This window comes from Capsella rubella, unplaced genomic scaffold (assembly GCF_000375325.1).
Source record: "Capsella rubella cultivar Monte Gargano unplaced genomic scaffold, Caprub1_0 scaffold_4, whole genome shotgun sequence".
Classification (NCBI taxonomy): domain Eukaryota; kingdom Viridiplantae; phylum Streptophyta; class Magnoliopsida; order Brassicales; family Brassicaceae; genus Capsella; species Capsella rubella.
This window is the reverse complement of record NW_006238920.1, coordinates 13,187,339-13,208,251: the sequence shown is the minus strand read 5'-3', so window position 1 is coordinate 13,208,251 and position 20,913 is coordinate 13,187,339. Positions and strand designations below refer to the sequence as shown.

The following is a 20,913-nucleotide window of genomic DNA, read 5'->3' as shown; positions in this document are numbered from 1 at the left end:
GTACAGGTTTACAAACTTAAAATCGGGTTTCGGGTATGATCGGGTTTTTCGGGTTTACCCGAACCCGAACCCGAACCCGGAATTTTTAAAATCAAAACCCGTTCGGGTATTTTCTTTAGTCGGGTTCGGGTTCGGTACGGGCCTAACGGGCCGGGTTCGGGTTTGGGCTTCGGGTACGGGCTTTTTGCCCAGGGCTATATGATATATGTGTATTTTAGTATTTACTTCAATTCAAAATTTTAAAGTATCCTCTTTTTTACAATCTGGGCCGTATAATTTAATGGGCCTTTTATCTTCAAGCTCCTCCAACACTAGCTTAGAACCGGTCAACCGGGTCTGCTGTATGTAAATGATCGTCACATATCTTTTCATGTATTCCTTTCAAATTGCATGCATGAGAAAAACAAAATATCTTACCGAAGTCCACAACAGTCCAATTTCTTTTGTTCTTAAAACCGTATACATGCTAAAATTATCCAAAAGAAACTGAATGAAACCAAAATTATCCACTTATGAGTCTTGGCAAATCAGAATTACGGAGCCGGAGGCCGAGCCGCACTTATCATCTAGCCATATTATAATTACTTAAACAAAGTCGTACGATTATTTATTTTACATTTCACTTATCCATTACTATATATTGTTACTCAGTGGACAACCAACCATTAACTTTTAGTATTACACAAATCATGACACATAGTGGACACGCAGTGGACATGCAAGATTAAAATATAGAGTAGCTGCTTTTGCGTTTGCGGCCAAAGCGTGTACTATAACGATCTGGTTTAAGGTTTGTCGCTGCAGTAGTCGCATAAACATTTCATACCACCAGCTCCTGGACCCCCTGAACGACATCTTCCTCCCTTCGCGGCCTTGTTCTTACGACAGTTTCGATAACAGAAGGATGGAAATATCAAAGGTGCGCAATAGCTGAAACCCACGTTACCGCCGTATTCTTTCAGACACTTGCTATCTTGCGCGTATATCTCTGGCACTTCTGCACTTAAACATATGAAGTGAATTAAGCATATACATCTCACATATAGTGGAACTTGCTGTGAACCATTTCTAACAAAAACGCAATTTTTTTTAACAAATATGTGAGATATATTGTTACCAATTAAACTAAAATATATGTGAGATATACGGAGTTGGTTAAATTACCAAAGACAACCAAAAAGAAGATGAAAAAAACGGCGAAGGTAGAAACTGACTTCGTTGCCATGCCCATCTTCTCTCTAGTCTTCTAATCTCTTTGTTTACACTTTACACTTTGGAATTAACGTCATATATGTATATAGAGAGAGAGAGACTCATGCTCACCACTTGTTGTGGTGCGATGCAACTATCTATCTTTATCAATGCGCCACCAAGCTATATTTATCGTTGGTGGTCATGAGTGAGGTCATCACTATCAATATAAAAGTCACCACTTACCTACCTTGCACGATATAGTAAAATTATGAAAACTGACATATTAATTGTTTTTCTTTCCCTTCCTTTTATATTATTGCATGAGAAACAACCGATGTCTGTTTTTAAAGCACAACACATGCTTAAGTTGGAGATCGAAATTGAATTAGTCTAAATTTGATGGAACTTTTCGGCTTATGGGATTACAAATTATTATGCCTAATCCTAACATGATGTATTTATGTGTGAAGACTTATGACTTGCGAGTCTTAGACCAAAAAAGGAAGCACGTGCTGTATATATATCCATTTGAATATATATATATATATATTTTTTTTATAACTATACAGCTACATGTGCTTATAGTAAAAAATGATATTTTTTTGTCATTCTAATATTATTGAAAAGAATTATATAATAGATATTGTAGTGGATCTAATTATAACAATCATAATAATTTAGTATAAAAATGACATGTAAAAATATTAACCACGTCACATTGGAAATTTAGAATTCGTTTGTATTACAAATTCAAACCTCTCGTTCACATGTGACGTTAGGAATTTATCTTTGACCGGCTAAACTATAGCCGCAAATGTATCAGAACGCTGCAGGTCCGCATAGTAAACACATACGAAGATGTGGATAGATACTATAAACACAATTATTAATACAACTAAAGTCGCACGTTTATTTTTCTTAGTCAAAGTTATACCAAAATATAGTCGTACAAACAAAAGTCGCACACTTCTCATTATTGTATAATTATTATTTCACATTCATTATTGCATTATCACATCATTATACAATTCACATTATCCACTTATTACATGATACGTTACTAAATCTTGTGAAACAAGTACATAACAAAAGATTCAAGTAGTATACGGTGGATGCGTCTGTAGTTTGCAATCATTGTGCATTTATCAACGATTATTTTAGATCTAACTATCGGGGTGTATCGTCGCAGAAGTCGCATAAGCACTTTACAGTACCGCCTTGTCCCCAAAGGCATCTTCCACCTTTAGCTCCTTTGTTCTCACGGCATCTTGTATAACAAAACGTCGGAAATATCCGAGGCGCACAAAAGCCGAAACCAACATTACCACCGTATTCTTTCAAGCACTCGGTACCTTGTGCTTCTATATCTGGCACGTCTGTTGCAACACAAGAAAATTAAATAGAATCACATATCATCAATTTGCTATGATCACAGAGAATTTTGTAAACGGAAACACAAACATAAATCTTAGTTTATTAACTATATGTCAAGAGAAACGCAGAGTGAGTTTGCTTACCGGAAAGTACCAAGAAGAAGATGAAAAAGACAACGAAGATGGAAAAAGATTTCATGGCCTTTGCCTTTTTCTTTTTTCTTTATCTAACTTTGGGTTTGTTGATGTGTGCTTGACTCTTGTGTTGCATGGTGCTATTTATCAAGATCTTTAGGACAAAACCGCTTTGTTTGGTGATATAGAACCGGAGCATACCAAAACTAAACCAGTCAGATTGTGGACTAAATGATTTATTTTTCAAAGCTGTTAGTTTGAATTTTTGACCTTTTCGTTTTGACTTCGAATCGTTTATACATATATTGTTACGGTCTAAGTCTTCCACGTCGATATGAAAATACTGATTATCTGCGGATCGCTTATAGCTGCCAACCACATCATCGTAGATGGATATGAATTATACTAATCTTCACGTCATCATAATTTTGTCTATTTCGATTCACGGTTGAATTGATCAAAGATATCTTACATTATCTTAAATCCAATGACACAATATTAAAAAGGTTAAAGCCCAACTAAAATAAAGTCTTCACTGACTTTCACAGTAAACCAGGGCCTGCTTTATTGGCCCATTAGAATTGATAACTCAGAACCCCTTTAAAATAATCCAAAAATTGCCTGAAATGTTTCAGAAAACAAACCGTTTCATAACCCATATGACAGAGGTACGAGCAAAGTTTAAATCAAGGCTGAGACATCGCCTCGTTTATCTCTAGACTCTAGAGTGATCTTTTTACTGATATTTCGCATGAGTGTTGCTGCAGTGAGTGAAAAAAAGAAAGCTTCATCGCAAGTACTGACAGTATATGATTGAATTGATCATGAGCAAAGTTGTAATCTTTCCAGGTTAATTATAACTACAGTAAATAGGTGTTTCCCAGATTACAACCCCACAAATTTTATTCTCTGATTCATATAAGACGAGAAACATTTACATTCTGCTGACCTGACTCCACTATACCAAAATTGTCTTTCTCCATTACGCCTTTTTATAAGCAAACTAATATTTGGAGAAATAAACAACGTTCTTTCACAGGGGAAGACATAACCGTGTGTGTATGTTGTACGACGACGAAGTAGACGTCATAAGCATGTTCCAAGGTAACCGTTGCTGCCAGCAGAACTACCTATAGGGGGAGGCATATCACGAACCATAAACTTCACAGAGTGTTTTCCCATACCATATAATATCTCCAAGCATTCTTGGAGATCAGAATCTGTAACCAGCATCACCCATTCTTCTTCATCATCCAAGTACTTCAGTTGAAAGGACCCGTCTTGCAGTTTGAAACGTTTTCCAACTTCTTTGTAGAGCTGAGGACACCCAACCGATGGCTCGAACTTGAAACGTACAGTGTCTTCTCTATATGTGGCCTTTACAATCAGCATTGTTGATCCACTCTCGCCGCTATTATTGTTTTGTGTTCTCCTTTGGTTCCAATCTTCCACGGAAGTAGATGAGCTTCCACGCATAACTGCACCTGAGCCATTTGATGAATCCGATATGCTACATGACAGAGAGTGGTTAGGTTCAACAATACTGCCATTGCATCTGATCGTTGGATCCATTCCATCTGAAAGTGCCAGAGAGCTTAAGTTGCAAACGCTCTTTATTCCTTCACTGCCATTTAAGCTGGACTGTTCGGCCATCCAAGCCCATGGCTGATCACTAGCATTAACCTCCATGAATGAACCTGCAAAAAAAAAAAATGGCTTAAGATTCTAATTGCTTCCATCTATGGTTTAGATTATGTATAAAGAGGTTCTTACCTGGTATTGCTTGGTTCATGGTAATATCCTCCTCTAACTTAACGGCATTGTCGACAGATTTAGCTTCCTGGAGCTCGAACGAGGTATCGTCAGTGTCAGTCATATCCTCCTGACTTCTTCTTGCATGTGCATCATTACCATGAGACGACAGACCCTTTTGGGTATCAAATTCTTGGATAAAAGGTCCAACTGCAATAAATTCGCCAGTTGCTGAATCGAATTTTAGTCCTCCATCTACACCTTGGACCGAGTCAAGTACCGTCTGTATTTTCCTTAGTGACCTGTTCACTTTGTTAATCTTACGAGATGGCCACCTCATGATCCCATGCTGCCTGCATATCCGTTTTAGTGTAGTTGGACAAACTGCAAAAGAATCCAAGTCAAGGTTTAGATAGTTTGTCCGGTAAGAAAATCAAAACCATGCATGGGAAAATGTGGAAGTCTCACCACCAAGGCTTTTTGCAGCATCCTTTAGACTACCGGAAAAATGTTGTTGGAGAATGCTTAAGCTCACATTTTTCTCAGTGGTGCTTTTCTTCTTCTCTGGTGTTCTAGCTTTGCTCATATCCTATGGAAAGTAAAATTTATCAGTGCATTAATCTACCAAATTAGTTCAGAAAATCCACAGACGAACCAAACTGCATACATCACATACCTGCTCTAAAGTGCCTTGGGATACTGTGACACCGTTATCTTTATCAGAGGACATGCCCGAAAATATGCTTCGAGTAGAGTGATATTCGGAATCTAATGATGTTGTCAGAAAGTTCGACGAACATGTGGTCTGCGGGAAATTAGATATCTCACCACTCCGAAATCCAGGTTTGGTCACTTCTTTTTTAGTTGACCTCACTTCTGAAACAGTTCTCAAAGTTCGACAAATTCTCTGCATTGTACCCGAAAGGCTGTCTAATAGAAGCTGTTGTTCCAGGCTTCCTTTCATACTTACAGGCAAGAATAGTTCAAGTATGTAATCATCTTCACCAGTGTACGTGCTCCTCAGTTTTATTGCGACAGCAGCATTCAGACCGTACTTTCGAGCGTGCTGAACGAGAGGGTACTCACTGATGTCATATGCCTTTACATCAGAAGAAAAGAACGGCTGGTCGGATATGAAAGCTTTACCAACAATTCCTTCCTTTTCTCGTAGACAATGCTCCAAACATGCGTTCACAAATCCTTCCATCTCCATATCATTCACATAACAAGCCGTCTCCTCTATGCAAAGGACACAATTTTCACCTGAATTTGGACCAGAAACCCTTATAGATCGATCCTTTCTACAAGGAATCCAGGTATGAGCTAATGGCAACTTGTGCGCATGACATACTGCTCGGAGAACATCTTGTATTTCAGCTAAAGCATCTCTTTGATTAGTTGAAAGGTACTGGAAAACATAAATACAAAATTATTGAGGCAATAACGAGAATTAATGGTTTGTAGATAGTTTTTGTCTAGTTCAGATGTTACCTGAGGACGAGGAATCGCTGATGTCCGTAAGTTTACAGCCTGAAAAGAAAAGAAAAGGAAAACATGAATCCCTGCGACCACGTACTGTTTCATATTATTATTTTTCAACATTTTTTGGTACAATACAAGTATTCAATAACTGCGTTTTGTAACCTCAGGTTGCAACCACAACAAACTGTCTCCAGAGCTGCCATGAAAGCTTTCATTGACAAAGGCAGAGGACTCAGGAAGGTCTTAAGCCAACAAAGATTCTCATACCCTAAATCAAGCTAGCATAAGAATTAAAATTTGTTTTATGCACTTGCTTCTGCAAAAAACATCAAATCCAGATAGTTCAAAACACAAGTTCTCTATGTTCAATAGTTTTGCCAAGTTTGGGAGAGCCTAAAACCCGCATAGATCAAACTGGTTCTTTTTTCTTTTGACCTTAAATTCTACCAGTTATGTGTTGAACGTGATAAAAGCAATGTTGTGTGAGAATGAAAAAACACAAGACAAACTTTAGTCTGGGGGACTAACTAATGAATTACAACAACCTAAGTGGCTGCAGTAACCCACACAAACATATATATACGCAAAGAGAAAGACAGAGAGAGTAACAGATAGAGAAGAGAGAATCAACCTGCAGAGCGCGGCAAACAGAGTCCATCTCCATATGAAAATTGGGTTTTTCCTTAGATGTAACGAATTCCATGACAGCACAACAAGATGTCCCAGACTCTTCAAGAACAGGTATTGCTATGGAACCACGGACTTCATTATCAATTGCATGCTTCATGCGCAAATACTCATCCTTCTTGTAATACATAACGTTTGATGTCCATTCAGGCACTCCCGAGATAAAGACTCGGCCAGGAAGACCCGGAAAAGAACAATGATTTGCTTCAGCAGCAAACGTAAATTTCCTTGACACTTCACGGTACTGAGAAAGCCTCGGGTCAAGCAAATAGGCTTGATCACAAGTACTAAGCACATACTGGTCTCCTGTCTTGATAGGCGTCCAAACTTGAGCTAGAATACCCTCTCCTGAACCTGAGGACTCCATAAATAAGCTTAATGCCTTAAGCATCTTCTCATCTAGTGAGTGACTTAAAGACCTGGGAATAGTACAGTCGAGTACGTTAGGAAAGCCAATCTTCTGATTACTAACCCTGCGCCGTTTACCACTTAACTCCTCACTATCTAATGAGCTATGTAACTGAGAGCTCATATCCTGTACTGATGATCTTTCTTCACCAAAGTAAGAGCTTTCCAAATCATGGAATGAGCGAGCTAGACTGGTACCCTTGGGGTCAGCTGCATGAATTGAAGTGAAAGCGCCAAAAGGCATAGGTTGAGAGGTCGACAGACCATACTGAGAGAACAAGATATCAGTGGCAGAAGGGCTGTTACACCATGCGGCAAAAGAGTCGAAATTCATAAGCTCGGAGGAAGAGTTGAGCAAATCATCAGAGATCAAATTCCTAAGACCAGAACCAAACGACGTGCTTAAACCATCCATCTGTTCTGTTGGAATATCTTGATAGCCAAACCCCTTCTCTCTGGAAGCAAAGGGGTTTTCCATTTTCTTGATGACAGATCCAAACTCCTAAGAGTATGACAACAATACAATACATCAAGATGAATTACACAACATTGATCAAAGACAGAATCTTCAAATTAGAATCTTACATACGAAAGGGATACTTGGAAGATCCCACAGCGAAGCAAAATTAATGAATCACACCTCCACCAGTAACCTACAACAGAGAAGACGTCATTGATATCAGTAAACTTAGCTCTGAACACAATCTTATAAAAAAAAGGGGGAAACTTTCAAAGAAGACAAACAGCACCGCACAAAATAAGACAAAAAGCCCAAAATCCCACAAATGCGAAATCAGCAGCACATTCCCTTAACAGCAACCAACGACACGCACTTCTCACCGAATTGCGAAAAAAAATCCAAAATTTACAAAAAGGCAGTTCCAGAACAGTCTCAAAAGAGAACAAAGTTCCAAGTTCCTACACATAGAAAAACAAACTCAGAGACGGCAGAAAAGTTCAAAAACAGAGACGAAAACTACACGAGGACTGGTCTTCCCGGAGAGAAATTGCCGCAACGAGAGAGAGAGAGAGAGAGAGAGAGAGAGAGAGAGAGAGAGAGAGAGAGAAACTTTGAGCTTTAAGCTAAAAAGAAAAATAGAAAGTTCGAAATGTTTCGATAAGCTGAAATCACGCATCTTACACTTGAAAAAAGAAGCTCGTGGAAGCAACTGTGTACATCAGCAAGAGTGAAATAAGGCCGCTTCCATTAATGGAGCAAGGAGACGACTCCGTAAGCTTTTGCAACGGAAGAAAAAATAATAATAAGCTTTCTTCAGAAAACACAGATCGATTCGTTTTCTTCTTCTTCTTCTCTCTCTTTCTCTCAGAGCCTTTGGTTCATCTTGCGTCAGCAACGCAACACAAACGATGCGTTTTAAGTTTGAGTCATCCACGTGTGAAGACGTGATGGTAACTGGGATTTATATTTTTATCCAAATATTATCTTTTTTTATATTTTAAATTTAAGAATCCTTGGACACGGTATCTTCTTCATATCTCAGTTGTACGTTCTACAAAACCGACATTACTCCTAATTTTATATATATTTGTTTAGGGATTTACTGTAGTAATAACACTAATACAAACATGTAACTCATGGTATTGACGAGAAAGTATCAAAGAACACTTCAATTTGGATTCGGTTATAAATAATATAATTAGTATCAACGTACTTGCAATATATATGACGTACGAACCATATCTTATTCTTTATCGATCAAACACAAATATCTATATATGCTAAAAGCTTCGTACCTAATCTATCTATGTTAAAAGCATGCATTCGGAAGACAAGAAGCTTTATCTTGTAGACTTGGAGTGGCAATACAACACGTATACAAATAGTTGAAAGTAGATAATTATTGAAAAGACATAGCGAAATATTATAGTTTTCGAGTATGTTTTTGAAAAAGTTAATTATATAGCTAACTAGATTTTACATTTTGGAATGATTTGTGCAAACCTTTAAACTAAACAAACATATGTGGTCAGAAATCAATAATACAACAATCATCAAATGCCCCACTCACATCCATTTCAATATATCTTGAACAAACTATCTGATCTGTATAAAGGCATAAAGCTCTCAGGAGTCAGAACGAGAGAGAGAACACTAAGATTAAAGTTATCAATTTTCATAATCTTATTTTAGTATTAGGAGATCAAACAAAGATATGAATTGGACCCACTTTTATCTCATTTTCTTGGCTTAAAATCCATTTAATTGCACGTTAATATATGTGACTAAGTATATTATATTGTTAGACTGATGTCACGAATGACCCACTTCGTCTCGTCTTACATTATTCTCCACATATATTAATCAAGTTAATGACATGACCAAAGCTTTGATAATACTGTGAATCTTGGCCGTCCATAAGATTCTATACTTTGGAGATTCGAATTCTCTTTCAAGATTCTCTCTAAGCGTACGTGGAATCTTCAACAATATACAGCTAGGCTTAGGCTAAGGCTATATAGTATGTATATAACTTGTAGGACTTTGCTTGTCTCCCTATTTGCTCTAATCTTGTCAATATATACGTATGATGTGAAATATCTTATTACATGATTGTTATCAAAATGTAGTGTGATAAAATAATTAAGATGTCCAAATAAACAACTGTAGAGCTGCACTAGACGACCATAAACATGTAGAAAAAGAGAACACACGAATCTGTTTTTTATTTATTTAATATCTCTTATATTGACATTAGAGAGAACACATGTATCTAAAAACGCATATGTTTAATAATCCACTAGGATTCAAAAAGTAAAATATATATTTAGAGATAAAACAAAATCAATAAACTTCATTAAAAACTCAATTTGGTTTGCAAAAGAGGTATGAAAACATCTAGAAGCAGGTACGTGGATGTTCGATATAATTTTTTCTGATTCTCATCCTCTATGGCTCTATATATGATTCTCTGTGTGATAAATTGACTAAAACAAAAAAAGAAGTGTGATTAATTGATGATATCTATTTTTTTCCCGATGAATTTTTTTTAGGTGTGAATGAAAACGCCTTCTAAAAGAACAAAAAAGGAGTATTATCATTTTAATTCACATGCATGTGTACCAAAAAAATAGATAACTTGTTTACTCATAACTCTAAAACCTGGGAAATTACATTTTTATTTTTTCTTTCATTTAAGAAAATTAAGTTTGTTAATTTTATTTTTTCCTTACGAATCCGATATCTATAACTATCCAGGCCCAATGTAGGTAATGGAGTGAAAAGTCTAAACGTCTAACAATGTCCGAGAGGCCCAATGTTGTGTATGTATTTTGTTCACTATGCCAAAAGAAAAAAAAAAAACACTCTTAAGTCTTAACGATCGAATTATAATTTCAGTACATAATCTTCGTCTTCTATTTGTAAATCACTGGTCTAGTGACGTTCGTTACAAAAACACTTGATCTACTACTTCAACTGATATATATTATAAACATTGGAACATTACATGTAACTGATATCTCCATTAATTATGAATTATAGCACCGACTTTTCAACTCGTTCCTAATTCCTATCAGTATCAATTATTATCACTCCTCATTTTATTTTCCAAGATATATATATATATACATTACAGCTTATTAATTAAATTAATCAACCTCAGCCTAAATAAAAGGCAGAAAACAAGAACAAATGTATTTGTTTATGTAAAATTAAACCAATTCGGAAACTCGAGAGAGAAACAAAAAAAAAACAAAAACAAGGGAGAGAGAGAGAGAGAAGAACCAAAAAAAAAATTATCAGAAGAGAGAGACGACGACGACGACGAGAAGAAAAAAAAAAAAAAAAGGGAGAAAACTTTAGCGTCGATGAAAAAAATGGAGATCGGAGAAGAATATCCTCCTCCATGACCATTGACCATTCAGGTTCTTCTCTTAGCTTTCCGACATGGATCAATGTTATCAAACGACATTAACACAAATATGTATGTGTATCTGAACGGGCAAAAATGTATTTATTGTAAAGCTTAAGGAAAGTTTCTGTTTTCATTTTTCTCTTCTTGTTTTGTGTATATTGAAACTCGTCTATGTGTTGGGGATGAAATGCAATTCAACCTGATCGATTCGAGTGATCTGATCGATGGTTTTTCATTCGTGAAATCTGAATCGTGTAACTTATTTGACGCCAAACTCTTTATATCTGGAAAAGAAATGTGATTTTGGTTACAGTAAGATCTGTGATTCTGTTGGATGATGTAATGGTGAATTTTGATCTGGACCCTTTTGGTTTTTGGCTGGTTTTGGTTATTGGGATCTTGATTAATGTGGTTTCTTAAATTTTGGGTTATGTGATGTTTGCAGAAAGAGTTGGGAAGTGAGGACTGATGTGTTCTGGTGGAGAAGGAAAACAATGGAGTTGTGGAAAAGCGGGTGTAGTCAGTTTACAGAAAGTTGGATCTCTGGTTCGAGATTTGAGCGAGCCTTGTCTTTCACAATCGCGGATACAGGTTGTTATAACTGTAAGATCTTCTTCTTTTACCACTTTTCTATTCAGCATTCGTAATCATTTTTACAATCAAATGTTTCTTATGTAATTGTATGACTAAGCAGTTGGCTTATAATGCACAGATCGGCAAAATGCTTAAGCCTGAGAAGTGGCAAGCGTCTTTTGATAGTGACGGAAGAGTTTCTGGTTTCCAAAAGGCGCTTAAATTAATTATTTTGGGGGTATGTTCTTCTTCTTTTTCTATAAGAATTTGTAGCAAATTTGGTTATTCTTTCGATAGAGTGCTCTAATGTATGATGTTGTTCTTCATTAGGGGATTGATCCGTCTATCAGAGCTGAAGTTTGGGAATTCCTCCTTGGTTGTTATGCATTGAGCAGTACCTCTGAGTACCGTAATCAACTCAGGGTAGCTCGAAGGTTAGACTGTTCAACTGAGTTAATATATTATTATCAGAGCTTAGAGTGAGAGAGAGAGAGAGAGAGTGCTAATAGCAAGTTAGGTCTAATCAAAAAGCTTAAAAGTTTTGTTTGAATTTTCACGCAGGAAGCGGTACAATGATTTGCTCAAGCAATGCCAGACGATGCATTCAAGTGTGGGAACTGGCTCACTTGCTTATGTTGTGGGGTCTAAAGTTATGGATATGCGGAAATCTTATAGAGATGAAACAGTAAAGGTTGCTACTACAGATGAAAGCAGAGAAGAAGATTGTATAGATAATAATGATAATGCTAATACTGATAATCATCACAGTGATTACAGTAATAATGGTACTGATACCTCTCATGTACACAGAAGGGGAAGTTCTAGTGAGTCTGTTGATTTAGTAAGCGGAAGAGAAAGTCCGGAGAGCATAGTATACAACACTTCCTCTTTTGTTTCTGCCTCTAGTCCGTATGGCTTTGCTTCCCCTGACGGTTATTTTGACTTTCCTTCGCTACCGGTTACAGATTTGTTTGGGAGGAATAGTTTAGATAAGATAGAGGTTTCTACGCCAGACGAGGAGGCTTCATTGAAAAGTGAATTGAGATCTGAGGAAGAGGGAATGCACAATTTTCGAATTGATAAGAATGCTGATTTAGTTAGAGAACAGCGTAGGTCCACTTCAGAGATCGAAGTGATGCAACCAGGTTCTGTTGGACCATCGTCTTATACTGGTCGGAATACAGAGATAGTTGATGGCTTGAGAATATCAGATGCCCCTGAAATGGCATCAGTAAAGGAGACTCCCTCTCGTGTTGCGAATGTCACGGAAGATCGAGTGTCTGAATGGCTTTGGACATTGCATCGGATAGGTAGGTTCCTTGTATCTTTTGTCATGAGAACTTGCAAAAATCTTCCTTCTTCTGTCATAGCTTGCATTTCATAGTTAAACTTTCTTGTTTCCACAGTTGTTGATGTCGTAAGGACGGATAGCCACCTTGAGTTTTATGAGGATCCAGGAAATCTAGGAAGAATGTCGGATATCCTTGCGGTTTATGCTTGGGTTGATCCTGGAACTGGTTATTGCCAAGGTTCCATACATCTCTTAACTTTTATATTTTAGATATGTTAATTGAAAGAAAATTCAATGAGGTTTTATTGGTTTAGGATACTAACTCTTCAAACCTGTTGATAGGGATGAGTGATTTAGTCTCTCCTTTCGTGGTTCTATTTGAAGATAATGCCGATGCCTTTTGGTGCTTTGAAATGCTCATAAGAAGAACGGTAAATCCAATGCTTACTATGTCATATTTTTTTGGTTCCGGTTTTAATTTGAGTATGCATTATGCTTTTGCCATGTGTCTATTTGTGTAGCGTGCAAATTTCCAAATGGAGGGACCAACTGGGGTGATGGATCAATTGCAATCACTCTGGCACATATTGCAGATTACAGATAAAGATATATTTTCCCATTTATCACGTATTGGTGCTGAAAGTCTTCATTTTGCCTTCCGGATGCTTTTAGTTCTGTTCCGACGTGAATTGTCTTTTAACGAAGCTCTCAGGATGTGGGAGGTTCGTAGTTCTTTTGTTGACTTCAAATACTGTCTTTGTGCAGTCTCTGTTAGTCATATATATCTATGGGTTTTCTTTGATGTAGATGATGTGGGCAGCTGATTATGATGAATCTCTTGCTGAAACTTTGGAGAATGATTGCTTGGAGCCTTTGGTGATTCAGCTTCCAAGAAAATCTGAAGCTGAGGTAAGTGAAGAAACGAAAGAGGATGGAAATGGTAATAGTACAAAAAGGGAACCAACTATTTCAAAGAGCGGGCCAATTTTAAAGAGCAGTGGTTTATTGTCGAGGAGCGGTTTGCTGCCGAAGAGTGGTCCGTTGCCAAAGACTGCTGGTCCCTTGTCTGATGAGGGTGAGATAAAGCCAGCATCGTCCTCATATCACTTTTGTGGTTTGACAAGAAGTCTTTGGTCAAGGAATGAAAGAACAACACATGTTCCTTGTGTAGTTTCATCCATCAAGAAAGGGGATGATGCTCTTCCTGTCTTTTGTGTGGCGGCGATTTTAATCATGAATCGGCATAAGATCATGAAAGAAACTCGCTCCATCGATGACATGATACAGGTAGAAAAGCTTGCTTCATTTGTAATTTCGTCTCCTTTCATGTTCAACTGATGAGGTGTATCTATTACTGATTCAGAAGATATTTTGTAGATCTTCAATGATAAGGTTCTTGTATTCCGCGTGAGAAGGTGCATACGCACAGCCATGAAACTTCGTAGAAAATACATGTACAAGGTTAGATATGCTGTACAAAGTAGGCTTCTGGTGCTGGGTTATTCTATTTTTGCCATCTAACTGTTGAACGCTTGTTAGAGTCAGGTAATCAAAACCAAGAGCCACACTCAATCTCAGAATCCTAACCAGGTTCAAATCCAGCATCAGACCCATATGGAGAGCCAGAGGCCGGAGGAGATTCAGAGCCATGGTGAGAACCAGAGCCAAACACGAAGTATACATCAGAGTCCTGCTGCTCAGAATGGTGACTAGGCAGAATTACCTATAACAGTTACAAAGATAAAACAAAAAGATGATAAGTAGAAGCTCACACAAGTAGGTCATCTTTGAATACGGATTATGGATTACGAGGAAGGGGTTTCTGTTTGAAGATTCATGCTTTGATCTGTGTCGACAACATGTTTGACAACTTTTTTGAGGTAACCATTTTTCTTTTCACCTGCAGAACATGTTCACACTTACTGAAATCTCGGATCAAGAAAAGTATCAAGAAGTGTTGGCCAAACAATTTTACACACAATCTAAGATGAATCTTAAGCGTTACTGAAGGCTCTGCTATTTTGTTGTTTACGTAGTCAAATTATATTGTTAATAATTTTTTGGCCTGTTCTTGAAACCAGCAGGATGGAAGTAGCAAGATATTGAGAAGTTTGTACTATTCAATCGCTTGGTACTTCACAAACTGAGAGTCTAAGACTCATAACCAAAGAGGTTAGACAAATAAAATCTCCTTTCTCTTTGTGCGGGAACAATTTTGACTGCATACCCTTTATACTTATGTGAATATGAGAAGCAAACAAATTTTTACTCTTTAGAAACACGAAAAGAATCGATCTCCTTTAGCTATAGAGAAGCCTTTTTCACGGCGATTACAATGTAATAAATGACAACAAATTTATATATCTGAAACATAAATATTTCTATATTTTTCCCTGTTGTTTCCTGTTTATACCTTCTGTTTATTCGTCTTGCAATCACAGAGATCCGAGAGATTTTGTGTTTAGTTTAGTTTCTACGCCTGCAGTCTCTTCGTATCTCACCTTCGGTTTTAGTTAACACATTTATCGCTCCCATCTTGCTCATCGAAAGAGCAAAGGATTTCCGAAGATCCTCAAAACTTGCTGCAAATTCCTCAGAAATTTGCTTGGTGTCATCATTGTAAAGCAGTTGTTGATCCACTTCAAGTACAGATTTGTTTGATAGAATTCTTGAGTAGAATGAGTTTGTGAAACTGTGGTTTGAGCCCGAGTCCGGGTTTAGGTACACAAGCGGATCGGTTTGGCCTTTCTTCGTTCTTGGTGGACATTGCTTTGCCATTTCAGACAGGAAATACTTGTTCATAGTCGGGCTTGGTTTACCGGTTTTGTTGTAATTGTAGAGACGGTCAACGACATGGCTGCAATGTGTTCTCCCCATTGAATGTGATCCTGATTAGGTAGTAGTTCAGTTTAAGCGATTCAGACCAGATTAAAACGACCTTCAAAGTATGAGCAGAGACCAAACCTATATCTAAAGGAAACGAGTGTTTTTTTTTTTTTTTTTTTGTCTCTTTTTGATTTCTATTATTCATGAACCAAGAACTTCACAAACCGATCCGGAACGCAGGATGGACAGGCCTATATATATAAATCCTTAAATATAAACCGGTTTAAAGATATACAAGGTAGGACGAAAAGGTGACTGACCTAGAAGTGTAGCCATGTCAAGGACACTCAAGCCTCTAGAATTGAAATAAGCCATGGCTTGGTCCCATGAGATGGATGGTGATGGTAAGTCCACTGTTTGCTTATCCGACGTCAAGCCATCTCTCCTGCCGGTGAATACTGGATAAGATGGTGCACCAGCCTGTACGAAACCGTATCTCTCAGCTGGTCAGTATCTAAGGTGATCCATGTCTATAGCTATAGGTAGAGACTAGAGAGATTAGTTACCAAATGAACGGCATCCCGAGTTGCAAGATTAAGAATGTCGGCGCAAGAGACAACACCGGGACATCTTTGTTCCAAGACTAGTTTGATTTTGTCTATGATCACGAATCCTCCAAGTCCTCTGTTTTGTGGCGCCATTCTCTCTGAGTTCGGACCTTCTAGAAGAACAGATGCATCGCATCCCTAGCATACATGATAATATATCCTTAGGTTTCATATGACATGTATTCAAATGGGTAAGATAAGGATAAGAAGAAACGTACGGAGACGAAGCAGTCGGAGTAGAGGAGACGAAGGAGCTTAGGAGCAATGCTCTTATCGTTCCTGTAAAATATCTCAACTTGGTGCCTTATAAAATTCTCGGCGTTCTCGCAAGTGTTGTAAACTTTGTAGTAATGCCAAGTTAGCTTCTGCATCGAAGGTTCCATCACGGCCGCTTCTGCCGTCTCCGGAAAGAAACTGACGGCTCCAACCATCACAACGGTGAGTAAGATCTGATACATAACCAACGATCTCACTTTGAAGCTGTACGTTGAGTGTTGAAAGGAGAGAAGAACACAAAGAGGTGTGTGTTGATAGATTGTGAAGGCACTTAAGTATATAATAAGGAATTTCAAATTCAATTGAAAAAACTTGTGCGAGCATAATTATCGGATCTTTGTTGAGTTTTTGTTTAGGTGCCGTGCAAGCTAAGTCGCCAGCCCAATGTCGTCTCTAGCTAGGCATTTAAAGTTTGGATGAAAAAAAAAAAACAAAAAACTACTGTATGACTAAAAACTGTGATTATTTACATTATAACGATGATAACTGATATATGGAAATCTTATGAAAAAGAAATGGTATATATGCTCATAATTAACTCATGAGAAATATTAACAGAAGGAAAAAAAAAACAGATTGGCTTCATACAAAAAAAAGAAAAAAAAAACAGATTGGGGTTTAAAGACATGAATGGGTTTATAGATGTTTATGCGTCATGTAAGAAGCAAAGTTCATTCATAGTTTCATATACCACCAAAAAAAAAGGAGAAGAAGCAAAGGTCAATATATAGAGAAAATTATAGCACACGAATTGGAGATTTGGGTCCTTTGGGATATTAAAATGTTGTTTTGCTGAAAACTATATATATAATATTATACGTGTAATAAGATCTTAAACTATTAATTGAGTGGGTAGTGTATATAAATAGTTTAGGTATTGTTCGTCAGATAGTGAAGCAACGTGTTAACATGTGATCTTCACTCGGATTCTGCGCGTCGTTTAATTTGATTTCCCATGCAGAATAATTTATAAGATCCCAATTTTGATCTATTTTACTCTACTTTTTTCACTCGGATTCTGGGTATATTTTTAATTATTTTTTTGTTTGGTTTTATTACTAGTATTATTGCTTTTTGTGTGTGTGTGTGTGTGTATATATAAGGCAGTTTCTTAACATCTAAAAATATAAAGGATGATTTTGATTGAATTTCCCATAAAAGACTGGTGATCATGAAGCTCACAACAAAAACGGATTATGTCATAAGTTGCTATAGTGTTTGGTCGGATGACGATACATATATATATATATATATGAGTAATAAGCAAATGATCTTACAGTAGAGATAGATTGAATAAAAATCCGTTGGTTATCATTTCACATCAGATTTGATTTTCCACTACAGTTGGATCAACCTCAAATTTTGATATAAAATTACATTAGCTTTACTTTGACGATGGTTTAGTGTCGTCGTCATGAACGGATCAGATCAGCAATTTTGAATGTACATAGATTTTGGTTAATAAAGATTCACCATAACGTTTATCCACCAAAAAAAAATAAAAAAAAAATCACCACACATAAAAAGTAGATTAGCAAATACATATAGAAGATACAGTATGCCAGTATCTCTTTTTAGCTAATTCATTAAAAATACAAAAAAAATAAAAAAAAAACACTTAGACATGAGAGGATGTCATATTTGATACTGTACTAACACTATATGCACTAAAACAGCTGGAAACTCCCGATTCATACTTTAATTAGTACATTGTATTTGTATCTGTCTATGAATGGTTGATCTTGGTCTTTTCCATTTTTCTCTATTTAAGTATATTATTTTATGTTGGGATCGTATGTTCAATTTTCTCTCTTGCGAATAGCTGATTAATTTGAGGAAAATTGTAATCAATTAATAAACGTGTTTCAAAATCTTACAGTGAGAAAATTGGTACAAAAAGAGAAAGCCAATAGTGGAATAATTAATTTGCGGTTGATATACATATGTAGTCATGTAGAAGAAATAAACATTTATAGTAAATTGAATGAAATTAACACAGAGGATACAACAATAAAAGCTTTGGATCCTACTATAATTCTCTTTCATTTCTAAATTATCCGATCGAAAGCAAAAATAAAAAAAAATAAAAAAAATATACATATGCATGAATGCATCAACTGGACCTAATGTTTCAAAACCCAAAATTGTACACTCACTAGCTCGTACTCATATAGTATATTGTTTTTGTCTTCTGATTGTAAACTCATATATGACCAGATAACATACAAATGTATGAGATATATATGTACAGGTTTTTAAATATATATATATATATATATATATATATACATATATGTTTGTTCATGGTATACAATAATAATGCACGATGCCTTTGTAACCCCTTAAATAGTCCTTTTTATAGTTGTCTTTGCAATTATAGAAGAATTAACTAATCAACATATATATAATATAATGTCAAGGTGTGTCATCTATATGCATATACGTACGTTATTAATTTCTGACCTTCTCTGTGTATATATACTTCTGTTTTTCTTCTTTTTTTAAAAAAATTAAAAAATATAGACAGCAAGATTAATTTCTAGATAAAAATAGAATTTTAATATTCCAAATAATTTAATTTGTTTTCATATTTTATTAAGGATTTCAAGATTACTTATATATATATAAATCTATCCGCAGATATATATTTACTTATACAGTCATACCGCTACAGCTAAAACCTTTCTATTGGGTTCGTGTCATCAGATATCTAGGGTTTTGTTTTTTTGTGTGTGTTTGATGATGGTGAACCCTCCGTGGACAAACGAAGAGATGAGTCACCATAGTGCCTACTCCGGCGACTTGACGACCCCGTCCGAGAGCTCAGTCATGAGACACAACACGGGTATCGTCGTGAGTTGGAGCCCGGAAGAAGATGAGCTTCTGTTTACACAACTTTCTTGGTTTGTCTTGAATTCCTTATACACACGATCATAATTTGATTTTAGTTTCATGATCATCACGATAATCAAACTTAGGTTTTACGATTTTGTTGATTTTCTTGTTGTTTTGTTCTGAATAAATATATATATATATTAATTGTTTGTCTTCCACGAAGCTATACGTCGGAACCGGGTCTTTCGAGTTACCTGGAAGTCGCGTCATATTTTCGAGACAAGGGCGTCAGGGACGTTGCTATACGTTGGAGATGGCTATGTGAAAAAGTATTCTTACTTGTTCCTCAAGTTTTCTTTCTTTCTGCGTTTCTTGCTTGTTCGGGAATTAATCGTTGGTTTTGTTTTCTATTTGGTTTATTATGGTTTCTGTAGCTTAAGAAAGAAAATACCAAGAGAAGAAAAGAAGATCACAATGGATCGGAAAGAGCTGCCAGAGTTGACAATAAGGTCCAGACTTCAGACATAGAATCTCTCTCTCTCTCTCTCTCTGCTGATCTTATCTTCGAGTTCTTCTAATTAATTGTTATCTAAGTCTTTGAGATTTATAAGCTTTAACCGTACCTCATCATCTTGTTAACGTAATCTATGTTTACTTTTGATTTCTTCAGGAGATTATTGATATGGTGGTGGCTTCACAAACATCTCAAAATGGTAAGTCTCTCTCTGATATATATGATTCGACGAATCTTACGAATATGTCAAGAATCCATGGAAAGATTCTAAAAAAAAAAACGGAAAACAGATATGGAAACATTCTTAAAAGTGTTCTCATTATAAATACATGATAATGTAGGGATCAACGACGAGCTTCTTAAAGAGAATATGAAATGTCTCGATAAGATTTCTGAAAATTTGACATCATTAAGAACAGTAAGTATATATAGATCCCTTCTTCAAGTCACCAATTTCAGTCTCTCGAGAAAACAAAACTGCTGAGACAAACTTTTTTCTTTCTTGCTTTCTTTGTTGCAGCTCATGGACAACGCAGACCTCTTCTTAAAAATTGGGAGTAACATCAATATCGTTCTCGAAAAGTAAGTAACATATATCATCAGTTTTTCAATAAGGCATGTCTTTTAGGCAGATCTCTTGATTGCTTGTTTTTTTCGAAACAGAGATCTCTTGATTGTTTAAGCATATATATCATCATAACCTTTTTTGTTTGGTTTTTGATCTTACAGTTTTAATGAGAATATATCGGAGAAGATGAAGCGTATGCCAGCATTGCCGGAGAAGGTGAACGAGAAGCTGTTAGCTGCACTCTTTCCTTCAGCATATCTACAATGAATCTGGCTCTTGTTTTTTTATTTGTTTTTGGTTTTCTCTTCTTCTTTGGTTTCAATTGATGCTTTCATTTATTTAGGTTCTTTCCAACTTCTCCTAGCTTAAACCACAAGTTTTAAGACTTTTGTTATCAGTTGATTTATTTATCAATCAAAAAGCTCATTTGATTGATTTTTTATTTTATTTTTCTGATTAAAATTGTGAAGAACAAAAAAAAAAAACAAAATCAAACATGCTCTGCAAAAAAAGGAA

General features: G+C 36.3%; 6 protein-coding genes across 10 annotated transcripts; 2 read left to right on the top strand and 4 right to left on the bottom strand.

The window, feature by feature from the left end:
- Positions 1-491: 491 nt before the first annotated feature.
- Positions 492-1,304, bottom strand: LOC17890003 (defensin-like protein 193). Its single transcript, XM_006295348.2, has 2 exons — positions 1,165-1,304; positions 492-997 (listed from the first exon to the last, which is right to left on the bottom strand). The coding sequence occupies exons 1-2, from the start codon at positions 1,229-1,231 to the stop codon at positions 786-788; spliced, it is 279 nt and encodes a 92-aa protein (XP_006295410.1). The 5' UTR covers positions 1,232-1,304; the 3' UTR covers positions 492-785.
- Positions 1,305-2,135: 831 nt separating this feature from the next.
- Positions 2,136-2,809, bottom strand: LOC17887954 (defensin-like protein 195). Its single transcript, XM_006295708.2, has 2 exons — positions 2,712-2,809; positions 2,136-2,570 (listed from the first exon to the last, which is right to left on the bottom strand). Exons 1-2 carry the CDS (start codon positions 2,764-2,766, stop codon positions 2,362-2,364), a joined length of 264 nt encoding a protein of 87 aa, XP_006295770.1. The 5' UTR covers positions 2,767-2,809; the 3' UTR covers positions 2,136-2,361.
- Positions 2,810-3,515: 706 nt separating this feature from the next.
- LOC17887736 (protein NLP8) lies at positions 3,516-8,154 on the bottom strand. Of its 2 annotated transcripts, XM_023783937.1 has the most exons (9): positions 7,954-8,154; positions 7,617-7,684; positions 6,568-7,533; positions 6,099-6,137; positions 5,946-5,984; positions 5,131-5,862; positions 4,923-5,043; positions 4,476-4,838; positions 3,516-4,399 (listed from the first exon to the last, which is right to left on the bottom strand). In XM_023783937.1, exons 1-9 carry the CDS (start codon positions 7,955-7,957, stop codon positions 3,789-3,791), a joined length of 2,943 nt encoding a protein of 980 aa, XP_023639705.1. In that variant the 5' UTR covers positions 7,958-8,154; the 3' UTR covers positions 3,516-3,788. The 2 variants fall into 2 exon arrangements, with proteins under 2 accessions (XP_023639705.1, XP_023639704.1); XM_023783936.1 differs by lacking the exon at positions 6,099-6,137 and having other exon boundaries at positions 7,954-8,153.
- A 2,654-nt stretch (positions 8,155-10,808) lies between these two features.
- Positions 10,809-15,156, top strand: LOC17890042 (small G protein signaling modulator 1). 4 transcript variants are annotated; one of them, XM_023784257.1, is made up of 12 exons: positions 10,809-10,916; positions 11,352-11,497; positions 11,619-11,717; positions 11,810-11,913; positions 12,041-12,789; positions 12,886-13,008; positions 13,113-13,201; positions 13,292-13,492; positions 13,578-14,057; positions 14,148-14,231; positions 14,310-14,650; positions 14,855-15,156. In XM_023784257.1, the coding sequence occupies exons 2-11, from the start codon at positions 11,375-11,377 to the stop codon at positions 14,481-14,483; spliced, it is 2,226 nt and encodes a 741-aa protein (XP_023640025.1). In that variant the 5' UTR covers positions 10,809-10,916; positions 11,352-11,374; the 3' UTR covers positions 14,484-14,650; positions 14,855-15,156. The 4 variants fall into 4 exon arrangements, with proteins under 4 accessions (XP_023640025.1, XP_023640024.1, XP_023640022.1 ...); XM_023784256.1 differs by having other exon boundaries at positions 11,352-11,509; positions 14,316-14,650; XM_023784254.1 differs by having other exon boundaries at positions 11,352-11,509.
- LOC17888934 (probable peroxidase 26) lies at positions 14,850-18,175 on the bottom strand. The gene is made up of 5 exons (XM_006295338.2): positions 18,138-18,175; positions 16,423-16,684; positions 16,163-16,342; positions 15,917-16,076; positions 14,850-15,658 (listed from the first exon to the last, which is right to left on the bottom strand). The coding sequence occupies exons 1-5, from the start codon at positions 18,173-18,175 to the stop codon at positions 15,237-15,239; spliced, it is 1,062 nt and encodes a 353-aa protein (XP_006295400.2). The 3' UTR covers positions 14,850-15,236.
- Positions 18,176-19,252: 1,077 nt separating this feature from the next.
- LOC111831235 lies at positions 19,253-20,780 on the top strand. Its single transcript, XM_023785211.1, has 7 exons — positions 19,253-19,383; positions 19,539-19,644; positions 19,756-19,824; positions 19,986-20,028; positions 20,171-20,247; positions 20,350-20,411; positions 20,559-20,780. The coding sequence occupies exons 1-7, from the start codon at positions 19,253-19,255 to the stop codon at positions 20,662-20,664; spliced, it is 594 nt and encodes a 197-aa protein (XP_023640979.1). The 3' UTR covers positions 20,665-20,780.
- The last annotated feature ends 133 nt before the right edge of the window (positions 20,781-20,913 follow it).

Coding starts and splice junctions, on each gene's coding strand:
- LOC17887736 (XM_023783937.1), bottom strand. Junction 5,863..5,945: donor CAGCGATTCCTCGTCCTCAG/GTAACATCTGAA, acceptor TATGTTTTCCAG/TACCTTTCAACTAATCAAAG. Junction 5,044..5,130: donor CCCAAGGCACTTTAGAGCAG/GTATGTGATGTA, acceptor TACTTTCCATAG/GATATGAGCAAAGCTAGAAC.
- LOC111831235 (XM_023785211.1), top strand. CDS start 19,253: ATGAGTCACCATAGTGCCTACTCCGGCGACTTGACGACCCCGTCCGAG. Junction 20,029..20,170: donor TTCACAAACATCTCAAAATG/GTAAGTCTCTCT, acceptor ATGATAATGTAG/GGATCAACGACGAGCTTCTT. Junction 20,248..20,349: donor ATTTGACATCATTAAGAACA/GTAAGTATATAT, acceptor TCTTTGTTGCAG/CTCATGGACAACGCAGACCT.
- LOC17890003 (XM_006295348.2), bottom strand. CDS start 1,231: ATGGGCATGGCAACGAAGTCAGTTTCTACCTTCGCCGTTTTTTTCATC. Junction 998..1,164: donor CTTCTTTTTGGTTGTCTTTG/GTAATTTAACCA, acceptor GTTTAAGTGCAG/AAGTGCCAGAGATATACGCG.
- LOC17887954 (XM_006295708.2), bottom strand. CDS start 2,766: ATGAAATCTTTTTCCATCTTCGTTGTCTTTTTCATCTTCTTCTTGGTA. Junction 2,571..2,711: donor CTTCTTCTTGGTACTTTCCG/GTAAGCAAACTC, acceptor GTGTTGCAACAG/ACGTGCCAGATATAGAAGCA.
- LOC17888934 (XM_006295338.2), bottom strand. CDS start 18,175: ATGAATCGGGAGTTTCCAGCTGTTTTAGTGCATATAGT. Junction 16,343..16,422: donor ACTCCGACTGCTTCGTCTCC/GTACGTTTCTTC, acceptor CATGTATGCTAG/GGATGCGATGCATCTGTTCT. Junction 16,077..16,162: donor CTCGGGATGCCGTTCATTTG/GTAACTAATCTC, acceptor GGTTTCGTACAG/GCTGGTGCACCATCTTATCC.
- LOC17890042 (XM_023784254.1), top strand. CDS start 11,375: ATGTGTTCTGGTGGAGAAGGAAAACAATGGAGTTGTGGAAAAGCGGGT. Junction 13,202..13,291: donor AAATGCTCATAAGAAGAACG/GTAAATCCAATG, acceptor CTATTTGTGTAG/CGTGCAAATTTCCAAATGGA. Junction 14,232..14,309: donor GTAGAAAATACATGTACAAG/GTTAGATATGCT, acceptor AACGCTTGTTAG/AGTCAGGTAATCAAAACCAA.